At 51.0% G+C, this 19,435-nt stretch overlaps 1 protein-coding gene across 3 annotated transcripts in view; it reads left to right on the forward strand.

Moving 5' to 3' along the window:
• Positions 1–976: 976 nt before the first annotated feature.
• Positions 977–19,435, forward strand: part of CAMKK2 (calcium/calmodulin dependent protein kinase kinase 2) — a 48,186-nt gene continuing 29,727 nt past the window's right edge. For all 3 annotated transcript variants that reach the window (XM_047088269.1, XM_047088266.1, XM_047088268.1), the window contains exons 1-2: positions 977–1,046; positions 16,180–16,673. In XM_047088269.1, coding sequence (XP_046944225.1) covers positions 16,221–16,673 — 453 coding nt within the window. In that variant the 5' untranslated portion in view covers positions 977–1,046; positions 16,180–16,220. The remainder of the gene's footprint in view (positions 1,047–16,179; positions 16,674–19,435) is intronic.

The raw sequence follows: 19,435 nt of genomic DNA on the forward strand, positions 1-19,435 counted from the left end.
GTTCAGGACTGGGTTTCAAAACCATCTAAGGCCGGCAGGTCAGGTAACCCTTGAGGTCTTCTCTCTCCCTCCCCCTGCAGTGCTGTTTAGTCCCAGATGGGGGACTAAACACACTCTTAAGGCTCCAGCAAAGTACGGCACCCAAAGGGGTAGACTGTGAAGAATATGATGTATCTCACAAAAAGCATCGAAGTAGTTTTGGGGGAAAGCTAGAACTTCATTGGTTTTGGAGTAGTTTGGTACATCCGGTGGAGTGGGGGTGGGAAAGGAACAGTGTTCCCCGGCCTTTAGGGCAGGCCCCGAGCGGTGGTCAGTGGAGAGGCGGGTGAGGAAGGGGGTTCCCCGAATGAGCGGTGACCCGAATCAGGCCGCGTCCACCTCCCGGCAGCTGGTGCAGAGGCAGCAGCCCCGGGACGGAAGCCAGGCCGCGAGGCGGGACCCTGGGTGTCCCGCGGGCTTGGGGAACTTTCCACAACTCAGCCGCCGCCCTGCAGTCCCCGCGTCTGGCCAAACAATGCGAGCGCTGCCCGCGCGTCCGGCCTGCCCTAGGGTGCCGCAGCCGCCGCGGAGAGAACGGGCGTAGGGGCGCGCCGCGGCCGGGGGCAAAGTTGCCGCGCAGCCTCTCGCGCTCGGACGCCCGGCAGGTCTCTCCCCTCCTCGCGGGTCCGCGGCCTCCTTCCACCGCTCCCGGCCCCGCCTCACTTCCCCTCGCCGCCGCCTCCTCCCCTTTCTTCTCCTTCCCCCCCCCGCCAGCCTTGCCGCTACTTTCGTCTCAGCCGGCTCCCACCTCCCCGCCCTCACCCGAGCGGGGCCGAGCCGGCGGGGGCGCGCCGAGGGCGGCTCCGCGCCCGGGTTTCCAGCGGCCGCGGCCAATCCCCGCGCAGCCCGCGGCGGCGTCGCGCTCCAGCCGGGACCGGGCGGCTCCTCCCGTCCCCGCCCCCTGCGCGCCCGCCGGGGCCGCGGAGTGGAGCGCGTGGCCGCGCCGAGACCAGCGGAGCCGAGCCGGGGGCGCAGAGCGCGGGAGGCGGCGGCAGCGCGGAGCCCAGGTGAGCTGACGGGAGCGGGGCCGCGGGTCGGGGCCGCAGCGCCGCAGTCCCGGGCGTCCTCGCCTCCTAGGGGCTGGGGGCCGCTGCCGGGATTGCAGACAAAGCCCAGAGGCCGGCCCCAGGTTCCCTCCACCGAAAGGACCCCACGTGCGCCGCCCCACGCCCCGCCACGTGGGGGGACCCGGTCCCCCGGCGCCCCTTCCCCCCGCGTCCTCGGGGCGCCCGGAGCCTCGGGGTAGCCTCCTCGGCTGGGCCGCGCCCGGCCGGGGGTGGCAGGGGCGGTCCCGGAGTTTGGAACCCGTGTATCACCCGCGGCCGGGGCCGTCAAGGATCTTGGAGGCGGCCTAGGCCCACCCCCTCGCGTTTGACAGGTGGGGAAAGCTACAGAGCGCAGAAGAGCAGAGGGCCGACGGACTTTGAGCACCCCACCCCCGCACCCCGCTTGTCTTGGGGGCAAGCCCAAGCCCTGGTAGGTTGGACACCAGGCGGCAGGACCCTGGATCAGCAGTTTCGGGGCCTGGGGACCTTTGCCTCTCTTAGTCGGCCCTTTGCCTCCGCCCTCCGGAACCGCGCTGGCTCGGTCCTTTTGACCTAAATTTACCTCGGGACCGCAGCACTCAGTGAGTGCAGAGAGGTGCCTTCACCGGCACCCTCTGCTTGACTCCTGGGGACGCGGGGATTCTGGGCCCAGCCCCGCTTAGCATTGGGTCTTGGTTCCTGGAGCTCTTGCAGGCTCCCCCCACTCTCTGCACTGCCCAGTTTGGGAAGCGGGGTGTTTTCACAGCTCTGCCGGCCGCTCTGCTGCTTGCACTTGGCGCTGAGGAGGTTGCACCTTATCCCCTCCTGTCTCCCCCAGAAGGTTGGTGGGAGAGGGATGGCATCCGTGTGGCGGGGAGCTCAGAGAGGGCTCGCTGGCCTGGCGTGGGACTTCTAGTGTCCACTTCCTTAGGGGCAACTTTTATCTTCCTCACTCTGGGAGTCCCCACAGCCCTAGAGATAGAAACTTCACGTGCCCTAGAGTGGTACTGTCGTTTACCACATCCCCTCCCCTGGTTCTGCCCCCACGGGGTGAGGGAAGAGAGAGTTCTCCATCCCCATAGGCTCCCTTGTTCTCAGGGGGAGGTAGGGCAACCTGGGGAGGGCTTTGGGGACGTTAGCCCCCCTCCTCTCAAACCACCCCACAGAAACATGCAATTTAAGAATTAACTGGGTGCATGCTATGCAAATACAGCTTCATGATGAGCCTTCAAATCTCCTTCCAGATTGCTCATCATAAACCCTTCTGACATAGGAAAACAGCTACTGGTAGTGAGAGCACAGTGTATTTTTGTAATAAAAAGTAATAGCCATCATTTGATGAGTCCCTAAATACTGTGCTGTGTGTTACATGCATCCTCTCATTTCCTACCAACATCCTAGAGGAAGAGATTTTTTATTCCCATTGTAGAGATGAGGAGATTGAGGGTGGAAACAATCCTGCAGCATTGCTGGGAGTTAGCCTCATTTTATAGAGGGGTCAGAGGGGTTAAGTAACTGGCCCTGGGGGCCACACAGCCAACCCGGGTATGTCAGGCCCTAGAGCCCGCTCGTTTTAGAGCAGAGTCCCTTGCAGAGTCCCCCAGCTTTTTGAGAGGCCCAGAATTGTTTACTAAACCAGTCTATGTGGACACAGATCTAAGCAGGCATGGTGCTGACTGGGCTTGCCCTTGCTCCCAAGTTGTGAGTGGGCCAGAAGCCAAACATATTCCTAATACCTTTGTTCCCATCGGGTGGTCCTACCTTCCTGGCAAGAGTTTGGAAAAGTGTCTGGTGACTTTGGTTGTCAAAATGATGCTGAACACTTCTGGCTTTGGTAGCTGGGAGCCAGGGATTCAAAATGTCCGGCAAGCAGGCCAGATCCATGCCAGGCGTAAAGAATTGTCCTGCCCTGAATGCCAGGAGCATCCCTGTTGAGAATCACCAGGAGGAATAAGTGTGGTGGCAATGAAGGAAGCAGATGGCAATGGAGGTTCTGGTGAAATCTCTTCTGGCTGGTATGAATCCAGGAGGCTCCCAGAAAGAGGTGTCCTTTGTGCTCAGCCTTGAGGGATGGGCTTAAAAACAAACAAACAAACAAACAAAAAAACAGATTGGTTGGGAGTTGGAGGGGAGGGATCTCACCTAGCAGAGGGAACTTTCTGCAGTAACCCAGAGTTCTCTCCTTGAGAATGTCAACTTGGAACCAAGATGGGCTACAAGGTGGGGAGACAGTACTCTCAGGAAGGGATGGACTGGGTGGGGCAGGCCAGGCCTATTTTGGCTCAGATTTTAACATGGGTCACAGAGTCGTCCTCACCCCATCATGAACCCATTTAATGGAAGGGCTCAGAGAGGCGAAATACTGTAACTTGGTTAGGGTCGCTTAGAACCTTCCTCTCCCCGGCGGGCTGCCTCCCAGTGGCTATGGGAAGCAGAGAGCTCCCATATCCTTTCCCAATCCTGGAGACTTGGGACAAATGCTGTTTCAGATTTTCCTTTGGGTCAGAGGGCCTTGTGTTGCTATTTTGCCCTAGATGTTTTGCTTTTCCAGTTAGCTCCTCCCCCTTGGGTTACAGGCCCCGGGTGTGGGGTTCAGGCATGCCTGGCTCCACGGTGCTGCAACGGCCTTCTCCCTCATTTCTGGTCTTCTTTCCTGGAAGTTAAGGAAATTGCGTCTCTGTTTTGGAATGGCCTTTTTTTCTTTCAGGCTGTGCTTGTCGCCTTCTTGGCCTGTTAATAATAGGAGACCTTTTGTGTCTGGCTTCTTTTTTGTGGAACATAATGTTTTCAAGGTTCATCCATGCTGTAGACTCTGTCAGTGCTTCCTTTCTATGGCTGAGTAATATTCCCTTGTATGGATAGACCCCATTTTGTTTATCCTTTCATCGGTTGGTGGATATTTGGGTTGTTTCCAACACAAGGGTTTCTTAAGGCCACTTTGTGCATTCCTCTGCCTTCTCAGCCCCCAATTAATAAACCTCTGGGCATAAGACATTATTGTGTCTCTCTGTTTGCAGGAAGAGGGTCATGGAAGGAAGGATTTCTGAAATCAGTTGGGGAACAGCTTCCTGGAATAGGGTTTTCAGAACTCCCTGCGTCTCGCTCGCCCCCCTCCACAAGAATCCTGCTTCCTCCCAAAGCTCAGTGCCTCCAGGGTCAGTGCACAGGTGTGACACATGTGATCTTAAGGGAGAGTGTGGATTTCATTCAGTTCCATTCTCTTCAGTCGCGATGATTTGTTAAATGTAGGTCCCCATGTCATCTTATCGGTATGTATTTTGTGAGACTTTTTCTAGGTAAGGGAATCCACAAAGCAGAGAAAGCCTCACCAGACAGATGGAGCCCTAACCCTGTGGCCGGGCATGGAGTCAGCTCAGTCTCCCGACAGCTTGGCCAGAAATGCCCACCACGGAAATTGGAAATCTAGCAAAAACCAAGCTGGGAGGAAGCCCAGAAAAGACTAGCCCCTCAGCCCTTCCCTGTTTGATAGCTGAGTAGGAGTGCAAAGAGGAGGAGAGAACACTGTCTTTGGGGGGGTTAACTGTGAGCTGGCTTTCACACAGAAGATGGACACCATAGCTACCCTCTAGCTAGGTCACAGTGGCTCCATTTTACAGATGAGAAAATCAAGGCCCAAGCCCCTGGGATCTGTATAGTTTCCTGACATACCTTTTAATATAATATGCTGGCGGATGATGCCCATTTTCTTATGGAATGGAATCCCCCTTTTCCAGGAGGGTATGGTTTTGCTCTCTGAAAAAATAAGGTTTTAAGTGATTATTTTTTCTTTCTTCCCTGATTGGATCCCTTCCTCAACGCAACCCAAATCTGGCATATTTCAAAGGAGGTGGGTGCCGTTGCTCCTCCGAAGATCTCTGGCTCCGGCATTCCTTGCTGGGGATGTTAGTGACCAAAACGGGGAAGGAGTGATTTCAGGCGTCAGTGTTTTCCATTTCTGTCGTGTTGGTAGTGGTGCTGCTGAACTTTTTTCTTCAATTATGAAACATGTTAAGCATAGAGAAAAGCCAAGTTTTGTTTTGTTTTGTGTTTTTGACTGCCTCGTGTTTTTGGAAGGCTGGATGGAAACAGGGCAGAGCAGGGCGCCGCGTTTCACTTAGCACTGGCTCTGGAACTTTGATGATATTTCACTGAACTGAACCTACACTTTTGGGGGAGGGGGGTTGGTGACAAGCCCTGTCCTCGGAGCTGAGGGGCGCTGGGACTTGGTCCCTGTCCCCAGAGAACTCCCAGGTGAGTGATCTGTGAACTCTCTGGGAGTGCTTTGGAAAAGATAAATAATTCTAGCATTTTCCCTTTTGAAAAGGAGAGCAAGAAAATTCCAAGAGTCTGTTGTACCCCCACCCCCACCCCATCCTGAAAGCTGCTGAGCAACTATTTTTATGTTGTCTCTTTTTATCCTGTTGGCTTCTGTAAATAGTTGAGAGACGGCAGTTGCAGAGATAAAAATGCTAATTCCAACCTGGAGAGGAGAGAGGATGGTCCCCCAAGAAAATGCCCCCTCATCCCTCCCCAGGCCAAGGCCTTGCCCCTCTGCCTACATGGGCATGAGGTAGGAGGTGAGTGGATGGGGGAAGGGGCATCATGAGTGGTGCTAGAGATAAGCCTCGGCTAGAGTAGTTTAAATGGAGAACTAGTGGTTTGGGTGGGGGCAGGGTGTGGAAGAAAGAACACCTCCCTCATGGGTTTTTAAAGGTGCATTGGGATTTTGCCTTTGAGGCTTCTGATGGAAAGAGGGTTTATTTAGATTCATCCCAGACAATTCCCCTGTCTTCTGTGTCCAGGTGTGGGGGACAGGGTTGGTCCCTCAGAGGCAGAGCCAGCTCCCAGCCCCTCCTTGCCCCTACTAGCTGGGGTTGCTTTGTGCTGGAGGCTGCGGAGGGAGGGAACTAGATTTAGCATCACCTCCAAACAGCAGGGAAGAGGGAGGGAGGGAGGAGCCCTGTGGGTGGGCAAGGCAGGGGTGCTTGTGGGTTCTGAGCTGGCCCCTTCCTGCTTGCCAAGCTGCAGAATGTTGGAGTCCAGGTCTTTTTCTTTTCATTACAAACTGAAATTCCGGTTGTTTCCCTGTCTCTTCCTTTGGTTCAGTGAAAGATGCAGTAGGAGAGGAGGAAAGAAGTAAATGGCTCCTACCTCCCTTTGCCAAATACCCCCAACACTCACTCCACACTCACCTACCCAGTCGCCCTTCCTGGCTCTTCAAGGTGGGGACCACCAGTGTGCACCTGGCTGTGTGATCCCAGCCACTCTCCACGACATTCTGTTATCCACCAATCAGTAGCCTCAAAGGAAGACACCTGAGCTTCTTGCTCTGTAAGCATCCTGGCCCCCAGGGCACACGGGGCTGCAGGGGTCAGGACTCCTGGTTTTCTAGCCCTGGAGACCTGCTGGGCTGCCTCGTGGAGGTCGCCTCACCTCCCTGGGTCCGAGGGACTCCATCTGCAGCCCTTCACGCTGATGATGAAAGCCTTGGGAGTGTGCACAAATTGTTTTGACATACGTAAGCAAGGACGCAAAGTTGTACGCACACTTTAATTTACATCTTGCAAAAAGTGATGTATGTGGACAAGAGTTAGAGGAGAAGATGAAAAGAATAAAGTTAGCATGGTGGGATTAGAGATAAACAATTTTTGTTTTAATATAAATTCAGGCCAGTTGAGGGGCTTGAACTTGCTAGCGGTAGAATGCTTTCTTGGCAATAGCCTCAGTGTAGGGAGCATTTGCTGTGTGCAGGAGAAGGGACGGCCACTTGATCACCATGCCCCACCTCTCCAGGAGCCTCTGGTTTCACACCTGTGCTTTCCCAAAGCACTCTTTGATTGTGGGCAAGTCACTTGGACTCTCTGCCTCAGTTTCCTCACCAGTGAAATAAGCATGATACCTGGACATGACTCCTAATGTTGTTGTGACAGTTAGATGACATGATACACGCAAAGTGCTTAGAATAGTGCCTGCCACTTGGCAAGCACTACAGGTGGCTGGCTCCCATCTAAAGCTGCCATGGCCGCTGCTACAGTGATACATTTCTTGTACTGAAGGTGCTGGTCACTTTCTTTCCTTTGCTCTGTCCTATTTATCGGCCCTTCCTTTCCCCATCCTTGATTTTTTTATTTAAGGTTAGAGAGAGAAAAAAAAGACTTTGGAAGTTCTGGTTTCTGCCTGACTGTCAAGGTGAAGGCTATCTGGGTTACCAGGGAACCTACAGCTGCCTGGTGGTTTGGCCTGGTTGAGAGCCTTAAGGTGTAGGCAACTGTTGATCTGTCAAGAAGCTTAGTGGGGAAGCTTTTCTGTCAATCAGCTCTGGGTTGTCTATCAGTCAAGACCCTTGGTTGTAAGTGACAGAAGACCAATCACAAACTAACAAGCAAAAATAGGTATTGGCTCATGTAGTTAAAAGCTTCCGGTATCTATGGACTTCAGGCATGGCTGGATCCAGGTACCCATACAATGTCTCCAGCTTCAGTTCTTCTCTGTCACCTCTCTTCTCTCTCTGTTGACTTTATTCTAAGCCAGGGTTCTCCCCAGCCCCTGATAACTCTAGAAATCCATCCTTCTTGTTCCAAGTACCATAGAAAGAGACATTTGCAATACTTCTGCCAAACCCTAGAATAAGACTTGGTAGTCTGACTTAAGTCACACACCTACTCTTGAATCAAATCACTTGACCAGAGAAATTCACGCCTGATTGAGCAGACTTAAGTTATATGGGAACCCCTGAAGTTGATGGTACAGACAGCTACATGGAATCACCTTTCACAAGAAAGAGTGGTTTCCCAGATGTAAATCAGGCTGCTGCTATAAACTAAAGGAACATAGATAGATTCAAGGCCAAGTAAAGAAAACTTCTGAGCAGACTTGGGATGAGTGATACAAGCAACGGCCTCTAGCCAATATTTACTATATTTACTAGCCAATATTTACTGAATGCCAACAGTGTTCTGGAAAGTTCTAGGTCCTAGAGTTGAGGCGTAAACAAGAAAGGTAAAGCCTTGGCACTTAGAAGTTAAGTCAGGTTGCTGTCTCCATTCCCAAATCCTATGCATTTCTTTTCTGATCACCCTAAGACCCCATGTCTTTGTACCCCTCTCGAGCAGGTGGAGGTTTTGGAAGTCAGAGGAATGGGCTGTCTGCTCCCCTTTGTTAGAGATTTTGCGCAGCCTGGACTTTATTCAGGATGCAACATGTGGACATTTCAGGGCTGTACTTGCAATTTTTAGCCCCTTCTTGAAAAACTCAGACCAATTTTAGCTTTTCCTGGAACTACCGCTTAACTTTGGGCAAATCAGTAAATCTTTCTGGACGTTCATTTTCTCATTGGTGAAATGAAATGGTTGGAGCAGGTGACCACCGACGTGTGCCCTAATTGAGCGCTGTCATCTGATGCATCTCCAAGCAGGGCCTGTAGGGGTGAGATGTGGAAAAGGGGGAGGGGGCGTGTGACAGGCACTCAGCCTGTCCTGGGTGTTGAGGAGGCAAGGGGAAGTGGTGAGGACTGACCTTATCTCCTGTCCAAAGCTGCAGTGAGTTGTTGCCAGGAGAGAATATGGACCCAGTGCTATCAGAATGTCCAGTACTTTAAGAGACTCTGGAAATTATGACTTTTATCTGAAATGTGCCGTCTTTGAAATGTTGACATCTCATTCAAATAGTTTTAGACACAGGGTAGGCCAAGCAAAATAGGTTGGTGGCCAGATGTCACCCGAGAGTCACCATTTGCCACCTCTTTGCTCTAAGGACTGTGATGGGCACCGGGTCTGTGCACGCTAACACCAGCATTATCCTTCCTGCCGTCTGCCAAGGGAGGGCCTTTGTCTTCTGGGGAGACAGTTTTAGTGCTTCCAAACTAAGGAGTGCTGAGGGAGATACATTGCTAAGAGTTGGTGTCACCGAATTGATAAGACTGTTTGGCTGGGCCAAGGCCCGAATCTGGAATATTCCTGCTGGCATCAAACCTTAGCGCTGTGTTGGCCAGTCCAGCTGAGCCTCCCAGGTCTCGCGCTCGTGCGTTGGGAAACTCCTCTAAATCCGTGGCCTCTGAGGCAGTGGGCTTCCCTGGGTAGGTGGGAGCTGCCTTAGTTGGCTAGGGCTGCTGTGAGGGAGGATACAGCCTGGGGGGCTTCAAGAGCAGAACTGCATTGTGTCACAGTTCTGGAGGGCGCAAGTCCTAGATCAAGGTGCCGGGAGGGAGAATCTGTTCATGTCTCTCTGGTGGCTTGCTGGTGATCTTTGGCCTTCCTTGGCTTGAACATGCGTCCGCCTTCATGTTCTCATGGGGTTCTCCCCTGTGTGGCCCTAGGTCCAAATTCTCCCCTTTTTATAAGGACACTGGTTATATTCGAGTAGGACCCACCCTAGTGACCTCATTTTAACTTGATAACCTTTGTGAAGACCCTGTCTCCAAATTAAGTTACATTCTGAGGTCCTGGGGTTAGAACTCCAGCATATCTTTTTCGAGGGGGCACAGTTCAGTCTATAACAGGTGCCTAATGGGGTCCCTGTGACCTTGCCCTGGGTTGCCCTTTGTGTTCTCCATCAGCTTCCTATAAAGTTCTTGTCTCCAGCCCCTCCAGCTTCCTTTCCATAGCCCCTGCACACACTCGCACTCACACTCATGCTCACACCGGCCTCCAGTTCCAGGAGGGGTGGGGTGGTGTTTCTGTTCCTCAGCCCTCCCACGCCTTTACTGCCTTGGGGACTTCTCAGAGCTCACTCCTCCTGGAGCAAGTTCCTGCCCCCTCACCACCTACTCACCCTGTGGGTCTCAGCCTAAATATAATTTCCCCAAACAAGGCCTTCCTTGACCCGCCCCCCATTCTGATCTGTTCTCTTTTGTCTTGGTTTCTCCCCGCTTGTACTTATACAGTCATTTGTGCTTTTAAGAAATCACATCTGTTTTGTTTATCCACCGCATAGTAGGTCCTCAGTAATTACTTGAAAGAACAAATGGGTGAGTGAATTTCCTTTAGGACCTCCCTGGGCCTCAGCTTCCCCACGTAAGAGAGGAGGTGGCTGGCCAAGCCTGTTATCTCAGGGAGGACATCATTGCTGCCCTTGGCCAAGGCATCCTTACAGCTATTTGGGGCCCCCATGTTGTCCCATGGTGCCCGGAACCGTGTAGGCTGTTCTCAGGTTGGGGCACACGTCCCTGGCACACTGGCTACTTGCTATCCCGGGCTCTGTGGTGCCTCTGTATTTGGTGAGCAGGCGCAGGTTGGAAACGACCCCCAGGAAATGAGAGCACGCTTCCAAGAGGCCAGGGCCACTGGGCTTCCTGGCAGAGGAAGCAGTGCTTCCCTTCACCCTGGCCTGGAGCCTGGTCCATCTGCTTCGGGAAGGGGCTGGTGGCTCTGAGTCACCCCGTGAGAGGTGGGGGAGCTTGCCACCGCCAGCCCTGGGGAGATGGGGAGGCCTTCGAGGGCAGGGAGAGAGGACCCAGGTTTGGGGCCGGAGGCTCCAGGGAGAGGACTCTTAGCATTTAGTCAAACCCAAGGAGCTTTGCGGAAAGGTCCTCTTATTCTGCTCCCCCCCCACCCCCAAATACCTTGCTTAGCAGTCCCTCCCTGGCAGAGAGCCTGGGGGGATCAAATGAACCTGGCTGAGCCCTGCTTGGTGCAAGGTAAATGCTCAGTTGGATGTTAGCTATTGCTGTTGTTATGCAAACTATTGTCTTTGTATGATTTTTTTCTCCTGGGCAGTGTTTGTTTTTTTTTTTTTAAGTTTATTTATTTATTTTAGAGAGAAAGAGAGAGCACAAGCAGGTGAGGGGGGCAGAGAGGAGCGAAAGAATCCCAAGCAGTCTCTGCACCATCAGCAAAGAGCCCGAGGCAGGGCTCTAACTCACAAACTGTGAGATCGTGACCTGAGCTGAAATCAAGAGTGGGTTGCTTAACCGAGTGAGGCACCCAGGCTCCGCTGCCCTGGGCAGAGTGTTGATAGGTTTCATCAGATCCTTATAGAGCCTGTGCCCTTGTAGAATCTGTGTCCCCAAAGCTGGTCAGAGCCAGACTCTGTAGGGGTCAGTGGTAGAAAATGACCCTCCTCAGGGTGAATGACCGGCTTGCTTATCAGGCCTTGCTGCAGACGGGGTGGGGCTGGGCAGGCTCCAGGTGGCCTCCAGGCCCTGAGGTCTGGGCTCTCCTTCCTGAGACCCAGACACACCTGCCCCTGCAGCACAGAGGCCCCCATCTCCATCTCAGCTGGAGCATTTCTCCTCTCCCGCCTCCTCCAGACCTCAAGGGCCAAGGCCCTGGCCAGACGCCAGTTTGTCAAGGAGACTGATTAAAAGCAGCTTTGCTGGGGGCAGATGGCTTGGTGTCCTTGGCCTGAAGTGAAGATCGATAAGCAATTGTTTTTCTCTTGGCAAGAAAAAAATTCTCCATTAACTTTCTTAGGTGCTGCCAGACCAGTTTTCTTTTCAGGAACGCTGCAGTCCTATCAGAGGTGGTTCTGGGAGGGAAGACAGGTCACTGGTGCTGCTCTGCTCCCCTGCCCTGGGAGGGCTGTGGAACCCACACAAGAGCAGGCTGGCTCAATTGGACATCAGTAGCTCTTAGGAACATTCTGGAACACGGCTGGCAAAACCCAGCCTAGTAGGCATTCAATAGGTAATTGAAAGAATAGCTTTTTGAGCACTTAGCCAGGTACCAGACATGATACTGAGTGCTAGCTATTTAATCCTCATGACTAATGGGTTACCTCCCATTTTATAGATAAGAAAACTGAGGCTGAGGTGGGGCTAAGTCATTTGTGTGTGGTGAGCCCAGGCAGTTGAACTTCAAAGGCCCTGCTTTTCTTTTCCTGGGGAATACTCAACATAGCAAGCTGGACCGCAGAGAACCTTGAACTTGTGTTGGATTCTTTCACTGATAGGGAAGCCATGGCAGGAACACAGTTAATGATTTCTTTCTCAGACACAGTAAGGATGGGATAGAAGAACAGGAGTGGGACCAGCTGCCCCCTCCCCCTGCCTCAGCCCTCTAGGTTTATTATCCCAACTCCTGTCATGGTCACAGCTGTCCTCTTTTAAGAATTCATCTCAGAAGAGTTACTATTTGTCCATGGTACCCAGTGGAAAGTTAGTCCTTCCCACCCTGTCCCCTTGCTTCTGCAAACTAGTCATTTTCTCTTGAGGCCACTGTTAACCGTTTTCGTATATACCTTTCCAGAAATACGCTGTTGCATATACAGTGATTTTCACACGTATGGCCTTTTTTCCTGTTACGTCAAAATAGCAGCATACTAATGCTGTGGTTTTTTTTTTCTGTGTAACAGTGCGTCATGGAGCTAATTCATATTAGGCTGTGTAGAGTTACCTCTTTTAATTAAAAAACACTTTTTTAATGTTTATTTTTGAGAGAGAGAGATAGACACAGTGTGAGTTGGGGAGGGGCAGAGAGAGAGGGAGACACAGAACCAAAGCAGGCTGCAGGCTCTGAGCTGTCAGCATAGAGCCCGATGAGGGGCTTGAACTCACGAACTGTGAGATTATGACCTGAGTCAAAGTTGATGCTTAACCGACTGAGCCACCCAGGTGCCCCAAGAGTCACCTCTTGTAAAATAAACGCATGTTTTCTCTGGGAATACATGTACCTCATCTTTTTTACTCAGTCCCCTGTGGATGGTCATTTCAAATCATACTGCCACAAGAAATCACTTTTTACATGTGTGAGGTTGTCTGTAGGGTAAATACTCAGGTGAGGAATTGCTAAGTCCAAGGTATATTCATTTGGAGTTTTGTTAGATATTGGTGAATTTCCATTTTTTTTTTTGTTTATTGTTTATTTATTTATTTTTTTTTAATTTTTTTTTTCAACGTTTATTTATTTTTGGGACAGAGAGAGACAGAGCATGAACGGGGGAGGGGCAGAGAGAGAGGGAGACACAGAATCGGAAACAGGCTCCAGGCTCCGAGCCATCAGCCCAGAGCCTGACGCGGGGCTCGAACTCCCGGACCGCGAGATCGTGACCTGGCTGAAGTCGGATGCTTAACCGACTGCGCCACCCAGGCGCCCCTATTGTTTATTTTTGAGAGAGTGAGAGAGGGAGTGAGAGGGAGCGAGCGTGGGGGGGGGGAGGGGCTGAGGGGAGGAGGACAGTGGATCCAAAGTGGGCCCCACGCTGACAGCAGGGAGCCTGATGCGATGCGGGGCTCAAACTCCCGAACCCGTGAGATCCTGACCTGAGCCGAAGTTGGATGCTTAACCTACTGAGCCACCCAGGTGCCCTAGTGAATTTCCTTTCATAAGGGTGTCCAATTCATACTCTCTGTAGCCTCACCAAAATAGTGCTATTATTACGTTTTTGGTCTTTGCCAATCTGATAGATGGAAAAAGTAGTAATTCCTTATAGTTTTATTATTAAAAATTTTCTTAATTTTGGTAAAATATACATAAAATAAAAATTTACCATTTTAACCATTGTTAGGTGTACCATTCAGTGGCATTAATTACATTCACAGTGTTGAGAGACCATCGCCACTATCTATTTCCAGAAGTTTTTCATCACTCCAAACTGAGGCTCTGTACCCCTTAAACAATGACTCCCTGTTCCCCTTTTCCCAGTTCCTGGTAACCTTTATTTTCTGTATGATTTTGTCTATTTTAGGTACCTCATATAATTGCAGTCATAGAGTATTTGTCTTTTAATATTTGGCGTGTTTCACTTAGCATGTTTTCAGAGTTCACCCATAGGATAGCATGTGTCAGAACTTAATTCCTTTTTACGGCCGAATCATATTCCATTTTATGGATAGAACACATTCTGTTTATCCATTCACAGTAGATAGACACTTGGGTTGTTTCCACCCTTTGACTATTGTGAACAGTGCTGTCATGAGCAAGAGTATATATGTATCTGTTTGGATCCCTGCTCTTAATTCTTCTGGGTATATACCTGGGAGAGGAATTGCTGGATCATATGGTAATTCTACAATTAACGTTTTGAGGACCCATCAAACCATTTCATTGTAGTTTAAATTTGCACTTCTCTTACCATAACTAAGGCTGAGCATCTTGTCATATGATGGGTTTCTTGGTTGATCTTTTACCGTGAACTCTGTGTTCATAAATTGTACCTGTGTCTGGGCTGGGCCACTGCAGTGATTTTGTTAATGCTTTTCCCATTGGTCTTTCCCCTGCTCCACAGGGGTAGGGACCCCATCTGCTTGCATTACTGTCCAGATTGCCTGACACAGAAGCTGTTCCATAAATACTTCTTACAGGACTATCGTAAGAGGGCAAGTGGCATTTTTCAGCCTCTCATCCACCTCCTCCGCTCCCATCTACACCCTCCTCTCTATCTCCTCACTGCCACCCACTGTCATCAAGAGATATCCTTTCATTCATTCATACAATTTCTCTGCTCAGCACCACTGTTTGCCGGACATCTTCGTGATATGGGTGATCAATATGGAGAGCCGTGGTGGCATCTGCGGATGTACTCCCTGAATTCTAGTGGCACCTGTGACATTTGTCCAGCAGAATTTGTCAAACACATGAACCAAAGGTTAATATTCTGTCCCGGAGACAGAAGGAATTGACAGTCTAAGGAAGTGTCAACTTTTTTTGTTCACATAATATGAACTTAACCATTTAAAAATGAACACTTCAGTGGTACTTAGAACGTTGACAGTGTTGTACAGGTACCACCTCTGTTTACTTCCAGATCGTGTTCAGCGCCCCAGGAGACCCTATACCCATTTGCATTCACTCCCGTGCTCCCCAGTACCTCCTCAGTCATAGGCAATCACTAATCTACTTTCTGTTTCTATGGATTTACCTATTCTAGAAATTTCAAATAAAGAGGATTGTACGTATGTGACCTTTGGGGTCTGGCTTCCTTCACTTAGCATGATGTTGTCGAGGTTCATCTAGACTGTAACATGTATGAGTATTTCATTCCTTTTATGGCTGAATCATATTCCATTGTGTGGATAGACCACATCCTGGTTATCCATTCATCTGTTGATGGGCATGTGGTTGTTTTCCCTGTTTGGCTATCATGAATAGAGCTATTTGAGTATTTACCTAGAAACAGAATTGCTGGGTCATTGTGGTAAATGTTTAGTTTTGTGAGGAACCACCAAGCTATTTGGTGTTCTTTTTTTTTTTTTTTTTTTTAAACACCCATCGTGGGGCTTGAACTCACAACCTGGAGATCAAGAGGAGCATGCTCTATCACTGAACCAGCCAGGCGCCCTGATCCTAATCTTTTGACTTCATGTTTGCCTTCTGCCTGGCAGGCACCAAGTAGCAGCTGAACTAAGACAACATTAGATAATAGATATGTTGAGCCTGGCTCCTCAGACAACATGAGCTGCCTGGCCCACTCTCAGGGGTGCCTTTCCTTCCTCTGATGTGACCTCTGACTCCTGCTCTTCAGTTGGCCCGAGGCCAGTCCAGACTGGACTGCTGTGCCAGTGGGTTTTGCTTAAACAAATCCCTTTCTTTCTCTCAAGCCTCAGTTTCCCCATTTACAAAATGGGACTGTAATAGCAAACCTAGGGTGCTTTTGAGATTATGCAGGCATGCTGAAGGTGTTTTGTAAACTGTAAAGTGCTGTCTGAATCATTGCCATTGTGAAGTCATACAGCCTCGACATGGTCATGAGGAAGTGTTTTATTTGGCTGGTCCAGCATTTAAAAATATTTGAAATAATTGCTAATTAAAAAAAAAAAATCAAGAGACTTCACCTGATGTGTAGGTTCAGAGCTTCTCTATCATCATCATCATCATCATCATCATCATCATCATCATCAAAAAGTGGTGGTGGTGAGGGGTGGGGGGTGGGTACTGGCAATTCTAGACCCAGATCCAGTTTAGCAACAATTGGCTTGAGTTGAAAGTAGCTGCCAGTGCTGTAGGGCGCATGCGTCCTCTGTTTTGGGGTTTTCTCCTACTTTGTTCCTCCAGGAAGGGTTTGGGATTCTTATGTGTGTGAGGAGGACCTTTTCAAATAAGGAAATGTGGAGTGTGCTCCTCTGTTTAGACTCAGATCACATTGCATCATGTTTTGCAAGATGTCTTGAGGATGTCAGCTAGAGGCAGGAACAGACCCCCCAGCAGGGCCGCAGGGGTGCTGACCCTTCCTCTCTCTGCAGGTGGCGCTGCCGCCGGATGGGAGTGCCCGGGCCCGCGCACCATGTCATCATGCGTCTCTAGCCAGCCCAGCAGCGACCGGGCCGCCCTCCAGGATGAGCTGGGGGGCGGGAGCAGCAGCGGCAGCGAAGGCCAGAAGCCCTGTGAGGCCCTGCAGGGCCTCTCGTCCCTGAGCATCCGCCTGGGCATGGAGTCCTTCATCGTGGTCACCGAGTGTGAGCCGGGCTGCGCGGTGGACCGCGGCCTGGCCCGGGACCGGCCCCTGGAGGCCGATGGCCAAGAGGTACCCCTCCACGCCTCTGCCTCCGGGTCCCAGGTCCGGCCCCAGCTCTGCGGTCGCAAGCTCTCTCTGCAGGAGCGGTCCCAGCTGGACGTGAATGGACGCTGCGTCCACCCGGCCCTGTCCCACTCGCCCGTGGGCTCCCCGCAGTCGTCGCCAAGGCTGCCCCGGCGGCCCACGGTGGAGTCCCACCACGTCTCCATCACTGGCATGCAGGTGTGTGAGCCGGCCCAGCCGATGGGGGGGGGGGCCTCTGTTAGGTGGGGCTCCCCTAGAACACTGATTTGAGAGGTGACCCCCCCCCCCCCGTGGAGACCCAGGTGGGGGTGGGAATGAGAGTAGAAGAGAAGGGGGTCAAGAAAGGGTGCATGATGGAGTTAGTTGCCACCATGGGCAACTGGGGCTCCATCTCTGGGGGACCCTGTTAGTGTAGAAAATTCTGTACCTCAGAATTTCTGTATCCTGTTTGAGGGCCAAGGGAGCCGGACCTTTTACACCAGCTCTTGGTGAGAGCTGCTGGGGGACAGGTGACCTGCCCTGAGAGTGGGCAGAGCAGTGGGGCCACAGAGAGCCTCTAGGGGAGACGGAGGTGCTGGTGGCTGGGAGTTGTGCGGGAGATGGGGGTGGGTGAGAGACCTCACGGCCTAGCAGCAGGGCACCAGGCAGGCGCTGGGCACTGTGTGTGCATGTCTCTTCTGATTCGTACGAAAACTTCTGGGAGTTAGAACTGAGTCCCACTAGGGCTCATCTGGCCCTGTGTGATCTGCTCCTGCTCCTCCTCCCCCCCCTTCCCCCCACCTTTCTGCTGCGGACTCACAAGGCTCCGTCCACACTGCCTTCTTAGATTCCTCAGGTGTCCACACTCATTCCCTCTGTTAGGCCTTTACCCCTACTGTCCTCTCTGCTTGGAACCTCCCCGCTCTTTGCAGGGTCATCTGCCTCTGACAGCCAAGTTTCAACTCAGATGTCTCCTCCTCTGAAGGGCCTCTCTGACCACCCTCTGTAAGCAGCCTCAGCCTGCCACCCCTCCCTGCCCTGTCACCCTATTGACATAGCACTCAACACCATCTGATTGTTTGTGTGTCTGTTGAATTGTTTTTGGCCTGTCTCCCCAGCTAGAATGTAAGCTCAGAAGGAACAGTCCCATCCACTGTCATGTTTCCCAGCATCTAGCACAGAACCTGACACATAGTAGGAGCACAAAAATATTTGTTGAAGAAATGATTGAATTTAATTGGGAGAAGTGTGGACATTGAGAATAGCTTCCTAAAGGGGCTGATACTGAACTATATTTTTGGGGCTAGGTAGGACTTTCATAATTGGAGATGGGTACACACAGAGAATTCACTGCAAGGGGGATGCACAGCATGAGCAGAGGCCCAGAGGTAGAAGACAGGATATGGGGGAGAGGGCAGTCAGGGGTTCAGCTAGCTGAAGAATGGGGCCCATGTGTGGAGCACCGTGGCAACAGGGCTAGACAGAGAATTTGGCTTTATTTCAGTTAGAATTGAATCAGCTTAGAGAAACAGAGACCTGCCCCCCTTCACAACAGTGGCTTTAACACAATAGGGCTTGTTTATCATGTAAACTAAATCTGGAGGAGTGGGGACCAGTGTGGTGATTCTGTTGTCCTTAAAACCTTACTGCTGTGACTGTAGCCCTCACAGCTCCATTCCAGACAAGAAGAAGGAGCAGAGAAGAGGAAAAGGCATTTGCCTCCTAAGTCTGTCCTTTTTCTTGGAAGCTCTGCCCAACACTTCTGCCTGCCTCCTACTGGCTGTGTGGCCACCCCTAGCTGTAAGAAAGGCTGGAAAATGTAATTTTCCATCCTGGGCCATTGCCACTAAGCTATCCATTTATAAGGAAGAAAGAGGAGACTGGTATTTGGTGGGCAACTAGGCGACTCTGCCAAGGTCAGAGGAGTGGAGTCAGAACTTGACCTTGGAAGCATCAGGAACTGATATGATCAGAGCGGAATCTAGGAAGAGGAATTCAGCAATGTGTAGGGCTTGGATTAGGGGGCAGTGAGACCCCTTAGGACAGCTCTGCAGGGCCCCACTTCTGCTGGTCACATCCCTTCAGGACTCAGGGGGATGAAATCAACACTGGAGAGAAACAGGGCAACCAACGTAGTGAAGGGAGGGTTCTGTGAGCCGTGGAACACTATTCAGCAGATGAAAAGATGCAGGTCTGTGTGCACATTCTGCCCTGGAACCGTCTCCAGTGATGTTGAGTGAGAAAAGAGGTTGAGAAGTGATTTAGTGTGACATCAGTTTTGCCTCCCCGAAGCCCTATCCCGAAACAATGCTCTGTATTTTCAACAGGTGCACGTATGCGTGCATTTACATAGAGAAAGGCCTGGAAGTTTATACACCAAACTGACATCAAGGTTTGGGGAAAGGGTTAGAATTGGGGTGGCGGTGGGGTTCAAGGGAAGTGTTGGGCTTATCGATAACACTTGAAGTTTTGTTTTCTATTGTGTTTCTTTTCCCATTTTTACCTCTTTTTTCACTTCACATTTCCCCCCTAACTATATTGAGGTGTAACTGAAGTAAAACAAACCACATATTTCACGTGTACAATATGATCAGTTTTGATATATGCATACGTCTCTAAAAACATCACCCCAGTCAAGATCACAGACATTTCCAGCACACCCGACAACACATCCCTCCCCCCTGTTCCCCTTTCCCAGCTCACCGCTGACCTACTTTTTATCATCATAGATTAGTTTGCAAGTTCAAGAATTTTCTGTAAGTGGAATCATTTAGTATGCACCCTTTTTTTTTGGCTTCGCTTCTTTGATGGCATAACAATTTTGAGATTTGTCTTTATTACTGCATGCTTCCTTTTTATTGCTGCCTAGCATTCCATTGTCTGCAATGGACCACTTTTTGTTTATCCAGTTACCTGTCAGTGGACTTTTGGGTTGTTTCCAGTATTTGACTGTTACCAATAAAGCTGTGTCAAACATTTGT

The sequence above is a fragment of the Lynx rufus genome, unplaced genomic scaffold (genome assembly GCF_022079265.1).
Source record: "Lynx rufus isolate CCGP_SWC_20201006 ecotype Redwood Valley unplaced genomic scaffold, mLynRuf1.p SCAF_24, whole genome shotgun sequence".
Classification (NCBI taxonomy): Eukaryota; Metazoa; Chordata; class Mammalia; order Carnivora; family Felidae; genus Lynx; species Lynx rufus.